Source organism: Doryrhamphus excisus, linkage group LG13 (assembly GCF_037039965.1).
Source record: "Doryrhamphus excisus strain RoL-2023G ecotype Guam linkage group LG13, RoL_Dexc_Guam_v1.1, whole genome shotgun sequence".
NCBI classification, from domain to species: domain Eukaryota; kingdom Metazoa; phylum Chordata; class Actinopteri; order Syngnathiformes; family Syngnathidae; genus Doryrhamphus; species Doryrhamphus excisus.
In genome coordinates, this window is record NC_136369.1 from 17,143,029 (window position 1) to 17,167,672 (window position 24,644).

Genomic DNA, 24,644 nt, shown 5'->3' on the forward strand with positions numbered 1-24,644 from the left:
GTTTTTTCAAAGTAGTAAAGGAGCATGTCCGGGACCGAGGCTAAGGGTATAGCATGGAGGAAGGAGGTCAGAGCCCAGGTGAGCGTTTGCCAGACCAGACCAAGCTGCTGGACGGGGCCACTTTATCACAGTCCAAACAGGCCTGCACAAGCACGCTCATTAATTCCCATCCATGCACGCTGCTGAGCAGAGAAGATGGCTGCAGCAAAACACACGACAATCAAATGCGCCACCATGTGCAATACCGGACTGTTTAAAAGCACATCCGAATGACAGGGTTTGCGTTTAAAATTGCGGTTAGGTTCCCAAAATAACCTGCCATAAGTGAAATTTCCTTATTTCATTCCGGTGCCGTTCAACTGTAGCATTTGTATATCCTTGTTAAAACACTGTTCCTGTTGTAGTGTTTTACTCCTCCTTGTAGTCCTTCATGAACCGAAAATTAATTTATAGTAACCCATAATGGCGGCGAGATCGCTAGCAAACGGGAAACATCGCAGTTCTGTGGAGGAGATTGATTGACAATGTTGTACAGCCAATCAGAACACAGTGGGTGGGTTCTCCCTGAGCCAATTTGGACTGTTGTGGCTGGCTAAACATACTGGGACGAACTGAACATGTCTGGACACGTCTTCAACTCTTACATGAGTATACAACAGAGCATCGATAGATTGCTCTAATACACCGCAAGGATGCAGAATAAAATTCATATTCATACACTGGAAAAAAAGAAAAAAAAAACGCAGTGAACCAGCAAAAGGTGAATCGCATTGTAGCAAGGGAACACTGCAAAGTATGAATATTAAAAGCATGGAACTAAATATAATTAATAATTCACCTTTGGATAAAAACTAGTTTTTGCAATATTAATTTAAAAATATAGTATTAAATAACAACTACATTATATAGCTGTTGCCCTCTTTCCCCATGATACTCACAAAATTGATTTTTTTCTATTAATAGAAACAAAATGTATGGTAAAATGTATGGAAACTGGTAAAAATAACAATACAAGACGACAAATGTTTTTAAAATGCAATATTAATTTTAAAATATAGTATTAATAACAACTACATTTTAAAAATAAACATAATGCCGTCATTTTTGTGGGATGATATTGGTGACAATATGGACATTGTATAATAAAAAATGAATAAATAAATAAAAATAAAATAAAATAAAATAAAATAAAATAAAATAAAATAAAATAAAATAAAATAAAATAAAATAAAATAAAATAAAATAAAATAAAATAAAATAAAATAAAATCTGCCATTATTATTATTATTATTATTATTATTATTATTATTATTATTATTATTATTATTATTATTATCATTATCATTATCATTATGATTACTGTATGACCACACAGTTTTGCTAGTGCTGTGTCACAGAACTCCGGGATCTTAAATGCGTTGCCTCATGGAAAGACAGCTTTATTGAGTGATTTTGCCTGTGTTTTTTTTTCCCTCCAGAGAGGATAAAGTCAATAAACAATGACGGAGAGTGTTGTTTGTAGCCCGCCTGTTTGTGTGTGTCGAGCATGTAGACACAGTGAGCATTGAGTAGGTTGTCATGACTGCATCTCAGGCTTTGACAAATATGACACAACATGATCTGTTCTCTCACAGTAACATGCAAACTGAATGGGGAAAAAAAGCAGTTGGATCAGGAATAACCCCCCTGTAAACTTTCTTTTCAAGCAGATGGTGCAACGTTCTAGTTTCTTTTTGGCAACACGACAACGAGGCGCCATGTGGTCATATAAGTCACGTTCATTTGACCTCGGTCGCATGCTGAGTTTTGATTGGAGGCAAAAATGGTTGACCTATTTACTTTCTTGATTCCATATCTTCTATTTTTCTCCTGATTAAGCTACTTTAAAAGGTAACATGGTGGACCCAATGACCTCAAATTGATACTACCTAAAAGTGGTTAGCGCGCAGGCCACACAGCTAGGAGACCCGAGTTCGATTCCGTGCATGCGTGGGATTTCTCCGGGTACTCCGGTTTCCTCCCACATTCCAAAAACATTCTAGGTTAATTTCTGTGAAAATTGTAAACAACTTTCTAAGTTGGCTGCACGGCACCCGAGTGGTTAGGCCTCACAGCTAGAAGACCCGAGTTCAATTCCACCCTCTGCCATCTCTGTGTGGAGTTTGTATGTTCTCCCCGTGCATGTGACTCCGGTTTCCTCCCACATTCCAAAAACATGCTAGGTTAATTAGCGACTCCAAATTGTCCATAGGTATGAATGTGAGTGTGAATGGTTGTTTGTCTATATGTGCCCTGTGATTGGCTGGCCACCATTCCAGGGTTTACCCCGCTGGGGTAGGCTCCAGCATTCCCTGCGACCTTCGTGAGGGTAAGCGGTAGAAAATGAATGAATGAATCAATGAGTCTTTTCCACTTGCACCGGTGGGAGGAATGGAAGCGTGGGTGCGCGGCGCTGCGCCAGATTGTGTTGCTCCCAAAAATTACAAAGTGCGCTGGCCACTCCCCGTTGGCCCTCGTGAGGATAAGCAGTAGAAAATGAATGAATGAATCAATGAGTCTTTTCCACTTGCACCGGTGGGAGTAATGGAAGCGTGGGTGCACGGCGCTGCGCCAGATTGTGTTGCTCTCAAAAATTACAAAGTGCGCTGGCCGCTTCCCGTTGGCCCTGGACTGTGCCTGCAACTGGTCTACGAAAATAGAGCCCCAGGTGTCAAACATGGTTACTTGGCAGTAGCGTTCCCTCCATTAAATCGAAGGACACCTCAAGGGCAAGGAACATTCAGTTTTGGTGCTTCTTTTTGCCAGACTAAGAGCTCTAGCAAGATCCAATTTTCCTTGGTGTCATTTAATTTTGATGAATGCATTGTCTCTCGAGTGTGTGAAAAAAAAAAGATCGGCATCTTGACAAACACGTTGGCAGCGAATGTCTCTGCTGAGCCTGAGCGAGGAACAAGAACATTTATCTCGCAGTGGAAAAAAAATCTCTGTTCTCCTGAATGCAGCTTGAACAATATCATCGTGCTGTAATGAGATGTTTCATCCTCAGCTACAGTTATCTTGTATCATGACCGGTGTGATGTTCATTTGTGCGATCACAGCGCATTTTTTTTTTTTTTTTGGGGGGGGGGGGCTGATTATGAATCATTTCATTGTTGCTGAAGAAACGGCACAGAAACGGGTCGTCGTGGATGTGCTGTCACTTCATTCATGAAGATCTTCATTGTGACTCATGAAAACATTCACACAATCTGTCCAAAGTTGAATAGTACAGAAGTGTTTCATGGGTTTGTTATGTTTTTTTTCTTTTGTTCAAGTTTGCGGAATGAGAGTTGAGAGCGCTAGCCGTCGAGCTAAAAGCCTGGACTGTCAACTTGACATCCAACATGACTCTGAAGGTGTCTGAAGTTTACCAACATACGTTCACACAGCAACGCTGGCTGGCATCTGTTACATCAGTGATTACCAAAGTGTGGGCCGCGGCCCCCTGGTGGGCCGTGGTGGTACTGCAGGTGGGCCATGAAAGGCCATTAAAAATATTATGAATTTTTACAAATATTATTTTTATTGTAAAATATTTATTACACGAATTAAAAAATATATTTATAGGCCCAAGTAATAACCTATTGAGTGTTATTGACCTGTCACAATATTTTAGGAACCTTATACAGTTTATGATTGGAACGTAGCTCTCATCCTCATGGTCCTCATGCCAGTTATGAAAAGTATGAAAATTAATTCTGTCTTGTGTGTACACCACAGATTAAAAGTTTGGGCTTCCTTTATCCCAATAATAATAATAATAATAATAATAATAATAATAATAATAAGGAATGGTTGTTTGTCTATATGTGCCCTGTGATTGGCTGGCCACCAGTCCAGGGTGTACACCGCCTCTCGCCCAAAGACAGCTGGGATAGGCTCCAGCACCCCTGTGACTCTTGTGAGAATAAGTGATAGAAAATGAATAATAATAATAATAATAATAATAATAATAATAATAATAATAATAATAATAATAATAATAATAATAATAATAATAATAATAATAATAATAATAATAATAATAATAGGGGGCGGCACGGCGGTCTAGTGGTTAGTGCGCAGACCTCACAGCTAGGAGAGGGGTTCAATTCCACCCTCGGGCATCTCTGTGTGGAGTTTGCATGTTCTCCCCGTGCATGCGTGGGTTTTCTCCGGGTACTCCGGTTTCCTCCCACATTCCAAAAACATGCTAGGTTAATTGGCCACTCCAAATTGTCCATAGGTATGAATGTGAGTGTGAATGGTTGTTTGTCTATATGTGTCCTGTGATTGGCTGGCGACCAGTCCAGGGTGTACCCCGCCTCTCGCCCATAGACAGCTGGAATAGGCTCCAGCAACCCCCCCCCCCCCCCCCCCCCCCGCGACCCTTGTGAGAATAAGCGGTAGAAAATGAATGAATAATAATAATAATAATAATAATTTTTTTAGATTTTCAAATGGGTCCTGAGTTGGTAAAGTTTGGGACCCCTTGCGTTACATCATTACAGAGCATATTTATAACGGTATAACGGCCAGTCTCTAGTGGAAACTAACTAACTCTCTATTTGTTTCCATTTGAAGTAACATGAGTGGTCAGCATTCTTTCTACTCCTTTTGGACATGTAGACGTGTGGAATGTATTCCACTGGAACTTGTATGCATGTTGAAATAAACTTAAAGACACTAATAACAGAAAAACAAAACAATGTAATTATGGTGTTTTCATGAGTCCAATGCCTTTATTTGCATTGTTATCCACACTGAGAACACAGAAAGGTCAAATAAGTACATGGAAGCGTTTGTGGTTCAATTTGAAGCACTTGTCAAAAAATACACCCACTCTGATTTAGATTTAGAAGTTGGCAATATGACACATCTGGGTGGAGTGTGAGGTGGTTATGAGATGGATGATAAAGGCAGAATGTGAGTGGACATTGAGTGAAGAACATGAAGTGCATATGAAAAGAGGAGAAGATAAAACCATATCCAAATAGAGAAGACAGCTACGTATAAAAATACCCCATCTTGTGTGTGTATGTGTGTGTGTGTGCTTTGCTTGCACTGCAAGTGGTTGCTCGTGGGGGCAGCCCTGGCTGTAGCGGCACCGGGGGTCCATTTCCCCCCCTCCCCGCAGCAGAGCTTCACAGTAATCCCCTCTGGAGAGGAGCCCCGCAGCTCTGTATTAAATCCTCTTGTCCTGTGGCTTTCTGGATGAAGCCAACACGGCCAAGATGAGCTGCTAGGCTGCAGGCAGCCCTCTGGCCTCCCGGACGCGTCTTCACACAAGTCAAGCACACACACTTAGAGAGGCCATACAAGAGCAGGAAACAATCATCCGTGCTTGAGTTTGAATCCAAAGCAAACCCGCTCAAAGCGAAACCAGAAACTGACCAACAGGCTGGACGCACATTTGGCCAAGGGCAGAATTATTGTCTTTTTTGTTCTATATAGGATTTATTTGGGATTTATTATATACTCATTTACATTTTTAAGCTTAAAATAATTTCAGTAAAGAAAGGCGGTGATTATAATAAAGAAAAAAGGATTAATTAAATTGTATGAAATGCCATATTTTTTTAATTAGAAAAAAAATGAAATGACATTAATAATCCATTTTAGTATTTAATATTACGATAGTTTGAGATAAAGATGTTTTTTCACCCCCCATAATTGGGAGTGATGCCGGCTCCCAAAATGTGTACTTTAGTGGTTCATAAAAATTTGCAGAAAGTTATGTGTTTCGAGTTAAAATAGTTGTTTATTATTCCCCGTAGTAGTTCCCTGTTCTATATAGGATTTATTTGCATATACTCATTTACATTTTTAAGCTTAAAATAATTTCAGTAAAGAAAGGCGGTGATTATAATAAAGAAAAAATGATTAATTAAATTGTATGAAATGCCATATTTTTTTAATTAGAAAAAAAATGAAATGGCATTAATAATCCATTTTAGTATTTAATATTACGATAGTTTGAGATAAAGATGTTTTTTCACCCCCCATAATTGGGAGTGATGCCGGCTCCCAAAATGTGTACTTTAGTGGTTCAGAAAAATTTGCAGAAAGTTATGTGTTTCGAGTTAAAATAGTTGTTTATTATTCCCCGTAGTAGTTCCCTGTTCTATATAGGATTTATTTGCATATACTCATTTACATTTTTAAGCTTAAAATAATTTCTCCAGCCTATCAGCAAAGAAAGGCGGTGATTATAATAAAGAAAAATAATTAATTAAATTGTATGATTTTTTTTTTTTCAATTTGAAAAAAAATGAAAATGGCATTGATAATCCATTGTAGTATTTAATATTATGATAGTTTGAGATAAAAATGTTTGGACAGCCCCCCTAATTGGGAGTGATGCCGGCTCCCAGAATGTGTACTTTAGTGGTTCGTAAAAATTTGCTGAGTTAAAATAGTTGTTTATTATAAGTGTGTTAAATCCATAATAATAAACTGCTCCAAAAATCCTATCAATGAATCTATTATTAAAATTCTGTAAAATAACTGTGCAATAAACCGTGCAATAACCGCGCAATAAACCGTGCAATAACCGTATTATTTTGTATGATTTAGCACTTTCTCTGCTCGTGTGTGCTTTTTCTACTCTGCTTTTGCAATGGTGAAAAGGGCGCGTGGTTCCTTTAAAGGAAGGTGATGTGATCGGCCGTGATTGTTACCGCCCCTTTAACGCAGCCAGCTTCATTGTGCGCGTTACATGCTGCCATCATTGCCTCGTAGCCACATATACACAACAGCCGGCGCTACGAATGTTTTTATTGATTAAAGTAGACATGGCCTCATGCGCTCTTCGTAGTGACTCTTCATGTGTGTGTGTGCAAAATATGCAATATAGGAGGGGGATAAACGGGAAATGGGTTTTTCACAAAGAGAGAGTAGGATAGCAGGAATTGAATGACATTCGCACACAGCAACCTAAAAAAAAATAACACAAAAAGTTAGCATCCTGGTAGGTGCAGCCGTAGCCACATATGCATATATATAGAATATATAGCCTCTATTATCACAGCCACTTATAGTGGAAAGCTCTCATGAATAAAACACGCTTACAGCGGTGCGATGATGCATGCATGCGTTCTCTGTGCACACACCAGCTCACACACACACACACACACACACGTTACATATGCATACAGTACATGCAGACGCTCAGTAGTACAGCAAACTTGTGTAATGGTGCATTAGTTTCCTGAGTGGCTGTGGCAGATGAGGCCTGACACTTCTCTCAAAAGTGTACATCGACGGGAGAACAATCGTTACATCGGGATCATCTGTCACATGATTGTATTTAATAGGTGACATAACACAGTATTGGACGTAGAAAAACTTTCAGTAGCAATGATAAAAATGACATGTTTTTTAAATTAAAAAATTCTGTAAAATAACTGCAATAAAACATGCAATAACGTGCAATAAACCGTGCAATAACCATGCATCGGGATCATCTGTCACATGATTGTATTTAATAAGTGACATAACACAGTATTGGACCGTGGAAAAACTTTCAGTAGCAATGGTTAAAATGACATGTTTTTGTAATTAAAAAATTCTGTAAAATAACTGTGCAATAAACTGTGCAATAACCGTGCAATAAACCGTGCAATAACCATGCATCGGGATCGTCTGTCACATGATTGTATTTAATAGGTGACATAACACAGTATTGGACCGTGGAAAAACTTTCAGTAGCAATGATTAAAATGACATGTTTTTTAAATTAAAAAATTCTGTAAAATAACTGTGCAATAAATCGTGCAATAACCGTGCAATAAACTGTGCAATAACCATGCATCGGGATCGTCTGTCATATGATTGTATTTAATAGGTGACATAACACAGTTATTGGACCGTGGAAAAACTTTCAGTAGCAATGATTAAAATGACATGTTTTTGAAATTAAAAAATTCTGTAAAATAACTGTGCAATAAACCGTGCAATAAACCGTGCAATAACCATGCATCGGGATCGTCTGTCACATGATTGTATTTAATAGGTGACATAACACAGTATTGGACCGTGGAAAAACTTTCAGTAGCAATGGTTAAAATGACATGTTTTTGTAATTTAAAAATTCTGTAAAATAACTGTGCAATAAACCGTGCAATAACCATGCAATAAACCGTGCAATAACCATGCATTGGGATCGTCTGTCACATGATTGTATTTAATAGGTGACATAACACAGTATTGGATCATGGAAAAACTTTCAGTAGCAATGATAAAAATGACATGTTTTTGAAATAAAAAAAATCTGTAAATTAACTGCAATAAACCGTGCAATAACCGTGCAATAAACCGTGCAATAACCATGCTATAAATCTTATTGATTTGTATTATTTTGTATGATTCAGCACTTTCTATTGTCGTAAAATTACATTTTATTTACATACACTACCGTTCAAAAATTTGGGATCATTTGCAAATGTATTTGTTTTCCAAAGAAAAACATATTTTCATGCATTTCACAAACATTTTTTTGCCATTTCACAAACAATTAAAATGAATCAGATGATTTTCAAAGAACGGTCTATATTTTTGCATCGAGGCCTACTATCAACAACTGTCAGTCCTCTGCATCAATCTCCGGGTATGGCTGCTAATCCAAGTTCATCATTTTATAAGGCTAATATTATATTAGAAAACCCATCGAAAAATCTAAACAAAAACTAAAATCTCTTACCATGCTGTTAACTATTTCCATCAGAGAGCAGCACAAACTGGGTCTAACAAGGACAGAAAAACGATGCACATTTATTTATTTTTGTTTCATTATGTTTCATTGAACGTTTATTCTCAGTAGGCCTTGAACGCACCATCGTTCTGTGCTCCAAGACCAAATGGAAGTTCCTTGGATGCCGCCACAAATAGACTTTTATATTTTTTCCTTTTCTTCCTTCACCTCATCGTTGTTCCCAAACGCTGGCGCTGGGTCTGAATGCATAAAGGTGCGCTTTGATGACGTTGAGTGCTCATGATTGTATTTGCTCAGTGTCAAGTTGATTCATGCAAGCACACTGGCTGTCAACCCACACATCAAAAAAAGATGTGATCATCTTCTGTCTGGAAAACAAACTCCAGGCTCGTACCAACGGGGAGTCAATTCTCATTTTAAGCTTTGGAAGTCACGTTTTTGAGGCTTTTGTTCAGTGCAGTCAATATTTTAATGTGAAGGCTGGAAGTATGTTGTTGCTAATCGATCTTCATTCGTGTTGAGATTTCACAGTGTCAGTAATGTAATGCAACAAATTAGGGGGTGTTAGTACTGCCAAATTTTGCCCCATTGTATACAACAGTTCAGTACATTTTTTTTTTCATAAACAAATGCACAAATGAAAAATAGTTATAGTAGGATAATTTATGCCTGCAGTGCATTCTAAAAATATAAAAAGGTGTAATTCTACAGGAATAACATCGTACTATCGCCACATTATAATGTACATATATAAAAGTGGAACTATGAAAAACAAACAATAAATAAACAATAAATTAAGTTGTGAAGCACTTCTAATGTTATGAGAATAAAGTCAAAATAGTATGGGAATAAAGTAATATTGTAACAAGACAAAAATCACACTTTTCCAGAATTATTATTATTATTATTATTATTATCATTATTATTATTATTATTATTATTATTATTATTATTATTATTATTATTATTATTATTATTATTATTATGAGAATAAAGTAAAAATAGTATGGGAATAAAGTAATATTGTAACAAGACAAAAATCACAATTTTACAGAATTATTATTATTATTATTATTATTATTATTATTATGCCATTTTAGAAGCATTAAATTGAAATAAAATAGAAAAAATATTATGAGAATAAAGTCAAAATAGTATGGGAATAAAGTAATATTGTACCAAGACAAAAATCACACTTTTTCAGAAATAGTCTATTATTATTATTATTATTATTATTATTATTATTATTATTATTATTATTATTATTATTATTATTATTATTATTATTATGCCATTTTAGAAGCATTGTATTGAAATAAAATAGAAAAAAATATTATGAGAATAAAGTCACAATAGTATGGGAGTAAAGTAATATTGTACCAAGACAAAAATCACACTTTTTCAGAAATAGTCTATTATTATTATTATTATTATTATTATTATTATTATTATTATTATTATTATTATTATTATTATTGCTGTTGTTGTTATTGTTGTTATTATTTTTATTATTATGAGTAAAAATAATGTCATTTTAGAAGCATTGAGTTGAAATAAAAATAGAAAAAAAAATTAATAAAGAAAAAGGAACTTTAAAGTCATAATATTAGGGTAAACAAACAAAACAAAACAAAAAGTTGTAAGTTGGGAAAAAGTTATGAAGTTATGTGAATAAAGTCATACAATTACGAACAGTAAATTTAAGATTATTTGGGAAGAAAGTTTGAATATTTGAAAATGTATTTAAACCAACAGCAAAAAAAAAAGGAAAATATGAGCAAAGACTGAATTTCATATAAAAAGTCTGCAATTTGTTGGGGTTAAGTTCTGTACAGCAGACGCTGATTCGGATCCTGAGCAAAATTGGATGGCATCTTCCTTGACCCATAGATCATCGCTCCACAAATAATTTTTGGCGTACTGAAGCTACTGGTGGCCCAAGACTTTTGCACAATACATGTATACACCAAGATGTATTTTATTAAATGTCTGATTGCGGTTTGTGGGTGAAAAATCACACTCTCTTACAGTGAAATCTGCGTATTTGTGATTCCGAGTAGATTAACCCGCCCTGCATTTTTACATGTGAGAGATTTGGAGTGATTATGGACTCTTTGGGACCAATCCAGCTCAACTGTGCAAGCGTTTAGCCTATGAAAATGTCACCTGTTGACTAGAAACTGAGGCTTCTGTTAACATTATGTCTTGTTTGTTTTATTTTTTTTTTCACTACAGAGATTTGTTTACTGACTCGAGGCAGAAGAACAGCAAGCGTCCGGGCTGACACGTACTGTCGTCTGTACTCGCTGTCGGTGGACAACTTCAACGAGGTGCTGGAGGAATATCCCATGATGAGACGGGCCTTTGAGACAGTGGCTTTGGACAGGCTGGACAGGATTGGTAAGAATTCATCATTTTTCGAGTGGGGGGGTTCAGCAAACGGCAGGGTTCAGTATGGTTGGTCTGGGTTGGATGTTTCCAACAAGGAATAGGTAGATGCTGAGTCAGAAAGGCAGTAGAGACCACTGAGATCACCACTATGCACTATTTACATCTGCGTACATGTTGATCAAACATGCATTTGTTTATTGCACGGTTTATTGCACAGTTATTTTACAGAATTTTAATCATAAGCCACGTTTACATGAGGGGTTTTTCTCTTTCCGAATGGAATCTTTCCGAATGACCTTTCCGAAAGAAATGGAATACATGGAAAGGAATATTCCAATTGCGTGTCGACATGTGCCGCTATAATCAACCAGAATAGTCAATGGGGCATGCCCAGTAAAACGTAAACACTAATGCACACGAAAGCTGCTTGCCAACCGCCAGTAAACAACAGAAGAAGAAAAACACCACAAAGAAGAACGCAGTCTTATTATTATTATTATTATTATTAATATTATTAATAATATTATAATTATTATTATTATGAGGAAAAATTATGCAATTTTAGAAGCATTGAATTGAAATAAAAATAGAAAAAAATTATTATAAGAATAAAGTCAAAATAGTATGGGACTACAGTAATATTGTAACAAGACAAAAATCACACTTTTTCAGAAATTATCATTATAATAATTATTATTATTATTATTACGATGAAAAATAATGCCATTTTAGAAGCATTGACTTTAAATAAAATGAAAAAAAAATTAAATAAAGAAAAAGGAACTTTAAAGTCATAATATTAGGGTAAACAAACAAAACAAAACAAAAAGTTTTAATTTTTAAAAAATTAAGTCGCTAATGCACACGAAAGCTGCTTGCCAACCGCCAATAAACAACAGAAGAAGAAAAACACCACGAAGAAGAACGCAGTCTTATTATTATTAATATTATTAATAATATTATAATTATTATTATTATGAGGAAAAATGCTGCCATTTTAGAAGCACTGAATTGAAATAAAAATAGAAAAAAATTATTATAAGAATAAAGTCAAAATAGTATGGGAATACAGTAATATTGTAACAAGACAAAAATCACACTTTTTCTGAAATTATCATTATAATAATAATAGTTATTATTATTATTACGATGAAAAATAATGAAAGAAGAAAAACACCACGAAGAAGAACGCAGTCTTTTATTATTATTATTATTATTATTATTATTATTATTATTATTATTATTATTATTATTATTATTATTATTATTATTATTATTATTGACAACTTTCTGATTGAGCGGGTACAAGATACCTCAATCGGATTGGGGAAAGGAATATTCCACCCCGGGAATCCGATTATATATTCATTCGGATTGGCACTTTTCTTTCGGAATGAGGTGTATACAAAGGTTACATTCTTTCCGTTTGAGCAAATAACCCGAATGGAATTGGAATATTTGGATCCATGTATATGTGGCAATAGAGTCTGACAGCTGCAGGAAAGAAAGACCTGTGATATCTGTCCTTCATACACTTTGTATGCATCATCCTTTGACTACTGTATAATAGCTGACTAATGTAGAATAGGTCAAGGAAAATGGCAAACAAAGTGTTTATTAAGCCTTGATGACGTGTGCAGATATCAATTTAATGAGCCCTTCCTTGACAACTTCCTCATCCCTGGAATCTGATTTTTTTTTGGGGGGGGGGGGGGCGGCTTTGCGTATTCGAGTTCTCAAACGACAGTCGAGGGTTGTCATAACGTTTTTGATACTCAGTCAACGCTGTTAAAAGATGCAAACGGAGGCTCTGGTGGTGAATTCCCCCCTGTTTGATCTTCCAATGCAGACAATTGATATTCTCTCCATATCCATCACTCTTCCCAAGCTCAGTCTGTGCAAATAAAATATTCACAATGAAAGGCACGTCTGTATCATCACTCAGCCATCGCTTGCATGCTCTGTTTTATCCTCTGCTATGTTTAGCATGGAAGATAGAGACATCGCTTCGGGGAGACTCTATAGCAAATGGCTGCTTTGAAAAGATATGGTGGGCTGATAGTGATCATTCTGAAGGATGGTCTCCTGTGTACGGCCTTTTCTGCCGAGCTTGATGTTCTGCTTCATCCTAATAAAGTCACTGGCGTACTGTAGCCCTGATCCACAAATTAATTACTCTGTTGATGGACTTTGCACAATCTGATTAGAGGTTTTGCAAGCGATTAGTGGTCAGGTGGATCAAGGGTCATCCTCTGAGGAACGCCGCCACCGGTCATAACAAGAAATGGAGAGATTGATCTGCGCCTAATTGCATTTGGAATATCTTTGGGTTTCGGAGTCTAGAATTGAAAATGGCAGGCTGGTGAATTGACCTTGTCACCGCTCGTTCCACCGTTCAACAATGACTAATGGAGTTTGAGCTTAGAGATCTGCATGTTTCTGGAGGAGGTAGAGCGAGCAGAAAGTGATGCAACTTGACCTTGTGCACCCTTGACAAACTTGACGTAACTTCTAGAGATGAAGCAGTCTCAGTTTTACATTTAAGTTGGTAATACACTGTATATTACAGTGTAATAAACGCTCAATAACTGTTTGGGTCATTTATCGAAATTCCGGTCCAATGATTAGCTTAAAATGATGCAAAGGTAAATGGTAAGAACTAGAAGTAAGTGTTTACCTAAAACGTAAAAATAACGGTATGTTGAAGTAGGTGCAACTAATTCCTACAGGTGTTCCAAGTTCTGGAGTACTACCCCTTACTGTGTACAAAACAGTGTACGGAACACACTGTGGTACTATAGCCTCGTGAATATCAGTAGAACATCATTGTACTGGAGAAAGTAATTACAAACTGGCCCCGCCCACTACTTCTTTGATGAGTTACAGAGCTATTCGAGTCCATCCATACATCCATTTTCTATGCCACTTAGCCTTACTAGGGTAGGCTAACCTAACATTCATTCATTCATTCATTTTCTACCGCTTTTTCCTCACAAGGGTCGCAGGGGTGCTGGAGCCTATCCCAGCTGTCTTCGGGCGAGAGGCGGGGTACACCCTGGACTGGTTGCCAGCCAATCACAGGGCACATATAGACAAACAACCATTCACACTCACATTCATACCTATGGACAATTTGGAGTCGCCAATTAACCTAGCATGTTTTTGGAATGTGGGAAGGAACCGGAGTACCTGGAGAAAGCATCATGCTACATCTATAACGTAAATAACTTCTCAGGGTACTGGAGTAACCGGGAATTCCCAACTGGGAATGGGCTGTTCCCGACCCACAATCAAATCCTGCATGAACAGTTCAACCCGACAGACTTTTTTGATGATATTACAATTGAATGCATCCCATAATCAGTTCACAGTTCCACATGTCCAAAAGGAGTAGGAAGAAGCAAAGCTTATTAAATCCTACCCCTCCATCTGGTACTTTTACAATCAGTAACTGTTACATTTGTTCACTTCCTGCTTTCATAATATAGTTTAAGGTTTTTTTTATTTTTTTTTATTTTATAATTTTTTTTTATTTTATTTTATTTTATTCATCATTGTACAATGTTTGAGGGTCTTACTCAATGCATTCCATAGTTTGATTCCTCCATACTCCATTGGCTAACACTGAGAAGTGGAAACAATTATCACAAGAATTAATCATATAATAATAGTAATAATAATAATAATAATATAATAATAATACTTTCATAATATATTTAATGTTTTTTTTAATTTATTTATTTATTTATTTATTTATTTAGGCTTTTTTTCCCCCGTACCGAAGTACGAGGTGATCTGAGCATCCAATGACATAATGGGTATGTTCTCTGTAGGCGGCATTATGAATTATCCTTACTGGCCTTTTTTGCAGTACATAGTGAAATGTTGCTTATATAGTTATTACCCCATATTTCCACACAATAAGTATGATTTTTCCAACAAAAAACACTATAAAATACACATCTACCGGTGTAAAATTTGGTTTGTATTGTGTCCCCCATTATGGAATCCCACAGTCAGAGTTAGTCAGATATACGCCGCCTTTATCTTGAGGCTATCGTGCGTTCAGGTAGTTGTTTCCCACCTGTCTTTCATTGTTTCTTTCATTGTCTGGACTCTATTTGTCTTTCCGCACCTCCTGCTGCATTTATATTTTACATTTCTTTTCCATTCCAAGCAGTTTCTTCGGATTTTCCTTTTTCTATGCTCGCTTCCACAAACAAAAGATGCCGTTAAATAAGGCTGTCACTCGAGTACACCAAAAATGTCAGCTGAGCCCTATCTGCTGACAAGATATGCTCGTTCTCATTTTTCCCTCTTTTCTTTCTCCCCTGTCACTGTCTGTCTGTGTGTCTGTTTCTCTGTTTGTCTGGTATGTGTGTGTGTTTTTTACAGGCAAGAAAAACTCCATCCTGCAGCATAAAGTGCAGCACGACCTCAGCTCTGGCGTCCTCAACTGCCAGGAGAATGAGATCATCCAACAGATTGTGCAGCACGACAGAGACATGGCCCACTGCGCCCACCTCCTGCAGAACGCCCCTCCCCAGACGCCGCCATCACCTACTCCCGTCATCTGGGCCCCACTGATCCAGGCACCTCTCCAGGCAGCCGCCGCCACCACCTCCGTGGCTATCGCTCTGACACACCATCCGCATCTGCCGCCAACTCTTTTCAGGCCTCAGGTGTCTGTTCTGGGGTCCCTAAAGGACCCTCCCAGTCGACAAAAGAAGTTCCACACATTTGGTCCTTCGTCACCAGCTTCTGGTTCTGCTGGAGATTCTCCCGCCAGCACACCCTCGAAAAGACGCACTGGGGTGGACATGTCTTTGCTAGCCTCTTTTCAGGCTCAGCATATAGCATCAGGTTCAGGGGCGGTTCGTTCCAACCAACAGGGTTCAGGTAGCGGAAGTGAGAGCGGACCGAATGGGACAAAGTCAGGGTTTGGTGCAAGTGGGACCTCAGCATTTCCTCGCAGACCGTACTCATCTTCTGGTTCGCCCTCATCGAGTATGGCGCAGTTACATTCACTACCACAGCATCAACAGCTTTTTCGCTCCACAACCCCACCGCTGTCAAATCTCTTCCACCAAGGATCAACGGGTGGAAGCACAGGGTCGGGAATAAGTGGCAGCGCAGTCGGAGCCTGTGCCGGTGCATCGGACTGGCCTTCAGGTGGAGCAGTAGGGGGTTCCTTTGAAGGGGAAAATGGAGGGGACAGCGTATGGGCTGGTGAGGACTTTACAACTGCAGCAACAGAAGCAAGTTCACTGAGCCAGTTTAGATTGGGGTCTGTTCCTCGTGGATCAGCTGGGCGTATCTCGGGGGAATCGCTCTCTGAAGGATCAGTGGGTGGTGCTTGTGGCAGATCAGCGGTAGGAGCCACAGGTACCTGTGGATCAGTAGCAGATTCTACCAAGAGATCTTTGGGAGGGGTCACGCGTGGATCACTAGGGAGAGGTTCTGGGGAATTGCTGATAGGGATGACCACTGGTGGATCATTAGGAAGATTCTCGCTGGAAGGGACTGCAGAAGAATTAAGTGTATCGACGACCACTGCAGGATCATCAGGAATGGCTTCCGTTGGGTCAGTAGGAGAGACCTCTGGAGATTTACTGGTCTCAACAACTGCGACGGGATCATTAGGTAGGACTTCTCTCAGGTCAGCGGATGTTACTTCTGGAGAAATAGTGACCACTGGTGGATCGTTGGGGCGGGCTTCTGGTGGATCAGTAGGAATAGTTTCTGGAGGGTTAACCGGCGGGGGACCCCTGATCGGGCTTTGCAGTGACTCTGTAACAGCAAATCCTGGAGGATCTCTCGGCAGGGCTTCCAGTGGATCTGCATCTAGCTACATTAGTTCGAGTTTGCCAGGGGTAGGGACAATCGGCTCACATAAAAGCAAATCAACAGAGGGGCCAGTAGGGGGCCAAACAGCAAGTGGCCCTTCAGTGGGAACCTCTGGAGCAGTTGCAGAAGGACCTATTTCTTCCACGCGCTGTCAGAGCCCTATATCTACTGGCTCTACCGGCGCCATGCCAGCACAGCTTCTCTACAGTCAGCCCCCTCCCAAGCCTCCTCAAGTGACCCCCTTCCAACAATTTGCAGGTGGGGGTAGGACTACAAGTGGCTTAAACCTCTTCCACTCCCCTCCACAAGGCTCTCCATCCTCCAGCAGACGACAGAATAGCCAACAGCAGGCTGAGGGTTCCCCGTCGTCCCTTGGTCATTTTAGCCTGGCAGGCCTCCAGTCGGGATTCCTTCCTCACCAGATGTCCTTGGAGAGGTCTGCCTTGGCTTCCCTTGCCCAGTACGGTTCAGCAAATGCCTCTCCATGCCTTACTCCCGTGGCTCCGAGCCCGACTATTCAAAGCCCGGTGATGAGCAGGACTTTCTACTACAGCGACCCCCCCGGTTCCACAGGACCCCACAGTTCTCCGCTCATGCCCCAATCCTCTCTTCCTACATATCCTCCAGTCCAGACGCACACCACAGGTAGAGACTCTCAGACCGGTCGCTTTTCAGAGGATCTAAAGCTGCTATCCAGCTCTCCACCATCGCTTCCCCAGGAGGTGATCCAGGCCTTAGGCCACCAAAGTACCTGCTCCTCCATGGAAGCGGGTTATTACCCCTCACCTTTCTCCTCACCAACTCTAAAACCCAAACCTTGCAGCTCAGTTCCGGGACATATGACGCCTCCGGTCCAGCTTTCTCCGGGGCACCCACATCAGACTCACTCCCCTGGAGCGTCCCCTTCTTCGTCACTTCGGAGGGGTTCCTCTGCCTACTCATCAGATCTAGAAATTCAAACTGTTCGCTCTAAGCTTCCTTCCAATTTGTGAGGATCGATCACACCCTCCTGCGCTCCTCCGAACTGAAACTGAAACTATGTCACATGTGGCATTCTTTCCTTTTCTTTTATCAGACGTCACTGTGTTCCATTTTCATTTGACCTTCAATTTGCTGTGATTGAAAAACACACTTTATACCAGGTAACACTGTTTTATGCTATGTCCTCTTATTATTTATAGATCATCTATATAGATAGAGATATATTTAAGTGATACGTTAAATCAAGGAGGGTGTGAAAAACGATCGTTATTTACAAGGATAGTCCGTTTCTTTACGTTCCGACGACGATGTTTGCAGGGGACCGTTTAGTTGACTGTACTCAAATACTCATTTTATCTGCAGGAACCTATGCACTAATACCTGCATTTAAAGCTTTTTGTGTGTCTCGAACAAAACTTATCTACATTTTTGCTAAAAAAAAAAAAAAATTATATCGTGTCATACAGGATCGCATATTGTTGATTCTTAAATGTATAGACTGTGCTTATTTATCATATGTGTAAACCTGACGACAAAAAAGATTTTAGGAAACCAAAAAAAAAATAAGACTTCTACTGAGGTAATGTTTGACCTTCTCGTTTCCCTGTCCTAATCATAATTTTATATCACTTTATTGTAATAATAACAATAATGTTCTTTGAAGCAGGGCGAAGGAGGGTTGCGAACCCTTCGTTTCGATATCGAGATTGCAGCATGTGAGCGGCCCTGATGGTGTCCCGGACACTTTTGTCTTCCAAACCCATGGCGCTGAAAAAACGTGTGCGGAACGCGTGTGTCATCGTTCTTCCTGAATGCGTGCAACTGTTCATGTAGCGAGTGTTCGAGACCCAATGGAACAGTCGGATGCAAGGATGGACCGATTTTTTAAAAAAACGGAACGTTGCCTTTTATTTATATAGAACTTCCATTAACCACAGTTTGACTGTGTAGAGCAGGGGCGTTGGTGGGGGGGTTGTCCTATCGGGGGCCATTTTGTTATTTATGAAGTCCTCCTAAATGTCTGAATATACGGTAAAGTCTCGTTATATCGATATTCTCGGGAGTCGGAAAAAATACAGATATAACCGGACTATCCATATATCCGATCCTGCGCCGAACTGCATTAAAAGTGGGCGGATCTTTGATATGGCATGTAATTTTCTCCTTGAGTTCATGGATTGCGTATCTAGCATGCTTTTGTACTACAATACATTTTGTACTACAGTAAATAAAAATAAACTTACGCTGTAGTGATTACCGGTTCCCGGGACATAATTCACCCCGGAACATAATTCACCCCGGAACTATCGATAGGGAAGGTGTTGCCACCCGGAGGGGTAGGCGCGAGGGACGGGTGTTTTTCCGCTGTGTGTGCTGCGCTCTGGTGGTGGAAGTGTGAAAAATAAAGTTGACTGGAAGCAGCCGTTCGCTGTGTTCTTTTTTGGTATTGAAATCCTTAAGCAAAGATTGATTTAAGCTGCTTTTGTATCGATATAAGCAGACCAAATTGGCTGGCGGGAGATGAAAAGGGAATCCTAGTAACCGGATTATCATAATAACCGGGTATCGTACTAACGGAGCTAATTATATCATAAAAGACTAGAAATTTGCCGGGAAATGAAAATAGTATCGTAATAAGTAGTAATTCGTTTTAACCGATATCGATATAACGAGACTTTACTGTATATGATGCAATTATGGGTTGATTTTGAGTTTTGGGGCGTTTTATAACAGTTGCGCTGAGATTTTGTTGTAGCATAGCATGACACAAACCATTGGTTTCCAACCTGTGGTGTGTACCTTCATGGTATTCCACATCTGTTGACTCAAAGGCACCTGGAACCAAGAAGTCCAGTTGCGTCTGATCCAGTTTTATGTACTGTATTAATCTGTAGCACTTGGACTATTCCTAGTCTTAATGAGCCTGATACCAGATTTACAGTTTTTACATCCAAATACAAGTTTCAATACCACCCCCTCCCCCTCCAAAAAAAAGTGCTTCGAATGGACATATACGACTTAATATTTTAATTTGTGCATTATTATCTTCTATGGCTGCTATACCATCAACATAGGCTGTGAGATGTTGAATGTATGTACATTTGTTGTCGCTAAAAGTCAAGTACTGTGGCACCGAATAAGACTGTTCCAGAATTTTAAATGATAAATTTGGTTCCAATATATTGGACAAGATGGTTTATCAGCAGTTACTATACACTCTGTAATTTAGAGTGGCACCTTCCCCAATATTATATTCCAATACCGAAAATTTGTGTGCAAAAATTGTGATTTTGTTACAAAACAAGGAAGCGGTTGTTGATAACGAATTCAACATCTCACCATCACAGAGGCTTTACCTTACATCAAAACTGAACACACACTAGTGGAAGCTGACATTAAACCCCCAAGGGGATATGCTTCAACTAGCAACTGTGTAGCTCATCACCAAGACAAACACACACACACGTATCCAGGTTCGACTCCCACAGCTGAGTCCCCCCCAACTCAGTCACAGCAGCCTAATTTAACAAGACATGTCTGTAATCTCTTGACCCTCGCAGAGGTGCGCAATGACCATCTCCAGTCATTAGGTTTCCCAGAAGTCCCTGTAATGACGAGGTAGAGCAAACACACAGAACGTGACACAAACAGGCTCACAAATACAAATAAATGTTTTTTTTTAATGCACTTAAAATTTGATTCCAATGTAACACTTAATTAATTTAAGTCATACAGTAAACCTCGGATATATCGGATTCAATTGTTCCCACTGGTTTTGTCCGATATAAGCGAAATCCGTTATATGCGTATATCGGAAAATGTCTGTTTTACGCATATATCGGATTTTATCCGTTATAAAAAGGCAATTCCTTGACTATGTTTCCAATGTACCTGGACTGGGCAATGAAAAGAGACGTAAGGTAATGAGAATTTAACTTTATTGGACTCTGAGCATAACAAATTGTTAATTAAGCTAGGCCCTGTTACGCCCGTCAGGCCTACATTATTTCTAATAGTCGGGTTAAGATCTCCTTCACTGCTGTGCTAGTATTATTGACGTCACTCTCTTTTATATTTGTCCTAAATCTGGAGCCAGGAGAAAGACACGATGCGGCCATCCGATATATGCGAGGGAAACTGGAACGGGACTGGAGATTTTGTCCGAAATAGGCGAAATCCGTTATAAAAAAATCCGATATATGCAATGAATTTTTATTGGAAATGCATTACAGAAAAATTGGTTCTTTTTTATCTGTCCGTTGTGAGCGAATTTCCGATATATCCGAGTCCGATATATCCGAAGTTGACTGTATAAAGCTGGGTTCACTGAGCGAGTGTCTTGAGTTCTAAGGAAATCAGTTGAGGGGGAACAGTCAAAAAAAATGCCAATGTATGTTTTCCGTCTTTGATTTGGACATAAACCCACAAAAAAAAAAAAAAAAACTCGGGTAAGATCTCAACTTCTGGATTAAATTTCCCAGATGACCTTCATACGTCATGCTTGGGTCCATCAAAATTTTTAACATGGATGTAAACAATATTCATGGCTAATGCTTTGGGTTGTGCTCAAAAAGCTTTGTAAGGCTAGCATACATATAATACTGATATCATCCAACATATGATCAATGACTTATGGACAGACCGCGATGCTCTGTTTTTCAACCAACCTTGCTAAAAAATTTTAAAAAGAAATTTTTTTGAAAGAAATTTCAAATTCTGGGGTCAAACTTGGGTGTTTTGGTAACGGTGCCATGATGCGGTATAGTTGAAAAATTATACCCAACACAGCAGGAGTAGAAGAGTTACACTGTGGAATGTCCGGATTTTTTTTTTTCCCCCATGTGTTGCATGCCCAAACTGAACCTGGCATACGAGTAAGCAAAAATATAGTACAGTAAAAATCACTTCATTGTCAGTTAATAATGCTGCGTTCAAATGCTTTTATACCGCGTACAAAATTCTAACATTAATGTCCGGGGTTTTCAAAGTGTGAGCATTCCCCTTTAAGAACATCAAAACGCGAACCAAACAAGTAAAACTCTATCCATTTTCCTAACTGAAGTTAGCTTAGAAGAATTGGGACGAGAGAGAGATGTTTTTTTTTCTTGATTTTTCTCAAGCTGCTACACCTCATCTGGAGACCCACACTGTGAAAACCATTTATTCATATTTGTAGTTTTCAATACAAGTTGAGTTACAGTTGAGTACCGTAAATTCTGCTACGCGGTTTACACAGTGGTGCGGCTAAACAATCGCTAAATTCTAATCTCCTTTACTTCCGAAGAGTGAGTGAGGAAACGGTAGCTCTTTCTTTGGCAGCTGTCAATCACAAGCTATTAGTGAGCTTGTCAACCCATCGGAAATCGCAGGAGGTCATTTTACTAAAAATACTAAATTCATCATGCAGCAACTTAACACAGAAAAGTTGTACCTGATAAATATACAAACATCTACCAACATGATTTTGAAATGAAAAAAAGTAAAATAATAATAAAAATATAACAGCCTCTCTCTGGGCTCCGGGTTCCCTCTGATGGACAGATGCAACATTGCAGAACCATCCACCATTTTATATGTTGCTTGTCCTCCAAGGAGCTGCTTTTCAGGCAGTAATGCATTACGGGTAGATGTTAAAGTAGCTGCTGTTTACTTTAAACTTGTATGCGTATTTGTATTGTATATTTCTTAGGTAACCTTTGAGCTGCTTTGTGATGAATTTGTTCTAATAGCTCATGATTGGCTCCTGTTAAATACGGTATATGTTTCAAAATTTTTGTGGTGGTGGAGCCTATCCCCGCTGTCTTCGGGCGAGAGGCGGGGTACACCTTGGACTGGTGGCCAGCCAATCGCAGGGCACATATAGACAAACAACCATTCACACTCACATTCATACCTATGGACAATTTGGAGTCGCTAATTAACCTAGCATGTTTTTGGAATGTGGGAGGAAACCCACACATGCACGGGGAGAACATGCAAAAACTCCACACAGAGATGGCCGAGGGTGGAATTGAACCCTGGTCTCCTAGCTGTGAGATCTGCGTGCTAACCACTCGTCCACCGTGCCACTGACCAGACCAATAACAGTAAATTAACAGTAAAAAAACAACTAAAAGAAAACATTACTAGTGTATACTATGTGACTCACAAATCCCCCTCTAGTGTAGAACATCATGTCAAAAGTCCACTTTACCACATCACCAAAGGCGGCAGGAACCGAACCCTGAGGTGGCATGATGGAGCGAACGCTAAAAATAGTTTCAACTTCAGTAAATCGATTCTTACAGAGGAGTCTGGGGAGAGAAAAAAAAAAAGTTACCCCCTCCTCCTTTTCTGCACGGTGCCCACGTAAGAGCGGCTGAGACTTAGGAAACAGTTTGATGCCCGCGTGAGGGACAAAGGTGTTCATGTGAGGAGACGTTGAAGCGCAGAGGGAAGGCAAAGAGGCTGGCGTGCCGCTGGGTCCTCACGCTGATCCAGGGACTTGGGACTTGTTACTGGAGGACATCTTGTAATTGCTGCAGTGTGCAAAACCTGGTTTTAGGATAAGTTAGACCACAGGGCATAGATATTATCTTGTATGGAATTTTTTTTTTTATTTGTTATAGTCTGGTCCGAATCCGGAAATTGCAACTTTTTTTTCGAGAGATAAAAAGAATCTTCCCTAAACAGGCTTGAAATATTTTGACAAAAATACAAAATAAAGCTTTTTTTTTTTTTTTTGATTGATAACCGTGCAGCTTTGCATTTATGTAACAGAAATAAAAAAGAAGAGGACTTTTATAATAATCCTCGGGGTCAAGAACATTTTTCTACTGGTGGAAAAAACACAGCAGCGTAATCCGCATTTCTGAGGAAAAACACCAAAATAACCAAAACTGGAGTAACAAGATTTTCACCTGACAGCAATGTTTATACTTGAAGGGGGATTTGCTATTTCCATTCCAAGACTATTTGCGTAATGTAGTATAGAGGGTGTTTTTTTTTTTTTTTTTTTTTTTTTTAAACAAGGAATCAGCTGGGAATTACATGGGGGAGGCTTTGAGAGAAGAGCAGAAAAGAATAAAACAAGCACTTTCTCAAGCAGCAAACTGTTTTCATTATGTCTCCCTGTCACCCATCGGAAGAAACACGGCAGTTTGAGGGCAACACTGGAAAAAAAAAAAAAAAAACAAAAAAAAACAAGAAGCAGTGGAAGGATCGCGACAGCTGCCAGTGTTTCTGTCCAAACGCTCCCAGCCATCTTGTTTGGATATCTGGCATGTGTGGACAAGAGCGGAAAAAACATCTGATCCTGCCTGCCTTTTAACACAGTGTCCTTTTGGTTAATGTCCTCCTGTGGCAGGGCTATTCAACAAGCGACCCGGGGGACAAATCTGACCCGTGAAAGACCGGAATCATCCAAAAATCGCTCCGTATTTATGTATATATAAATGGAATATTTTTCCATTTAGAGCGTTAAGAACCTGTAATTGAGGCATAAATAAGAAACCGCATACTTAGTACTGCATACTTCCATGCTCATACTATCCACACTCTATACTGCATATACAATCCATGATAACCCACAATGCATTGCACTCCTATATCCGAGCCAAAATGGACAGGCTGAAGCTGATTTCACTCTAAAAAAAAAAAAAAAATGTTTTTAATCAGGCAAGAAAATGTCCGTTTAGATCCCGAGTGTGCCATT

The 24,644-nt window shown here is 39.1% G+C and overlaps 1 protein-coding gene across 1 annotated transcript in view; it reads left to right on the plus strand.

The window, feature by feature from the left end:
* Nucleotides 1–18,905, plus strand: part of hcn4 (hyperpolarization activated cyclic nucleotide-gated potassium channel 4) — a 109,859-nt gene extending 90,954 nt beyond the window's left edge. The window contains exons 7-8 of the mRNA XM_058089022.2: nt 10,967–11,131; nt 15,518–18,905. Coding sequence (XP_057945005.2) covers nt 10,967–11,131; nt 15,518–17,961 — 2,609 coding nt within the window. The 3' untranslated portion in view covers nt 17,962–18,905. The remainder of the gene's footprint in view (nt 1–10,966; nt 11,132–15,517) is intronic.
* The last annotated feature ends 5,739 nt before the right edge of the window (nt 18,906–24,644 follow it).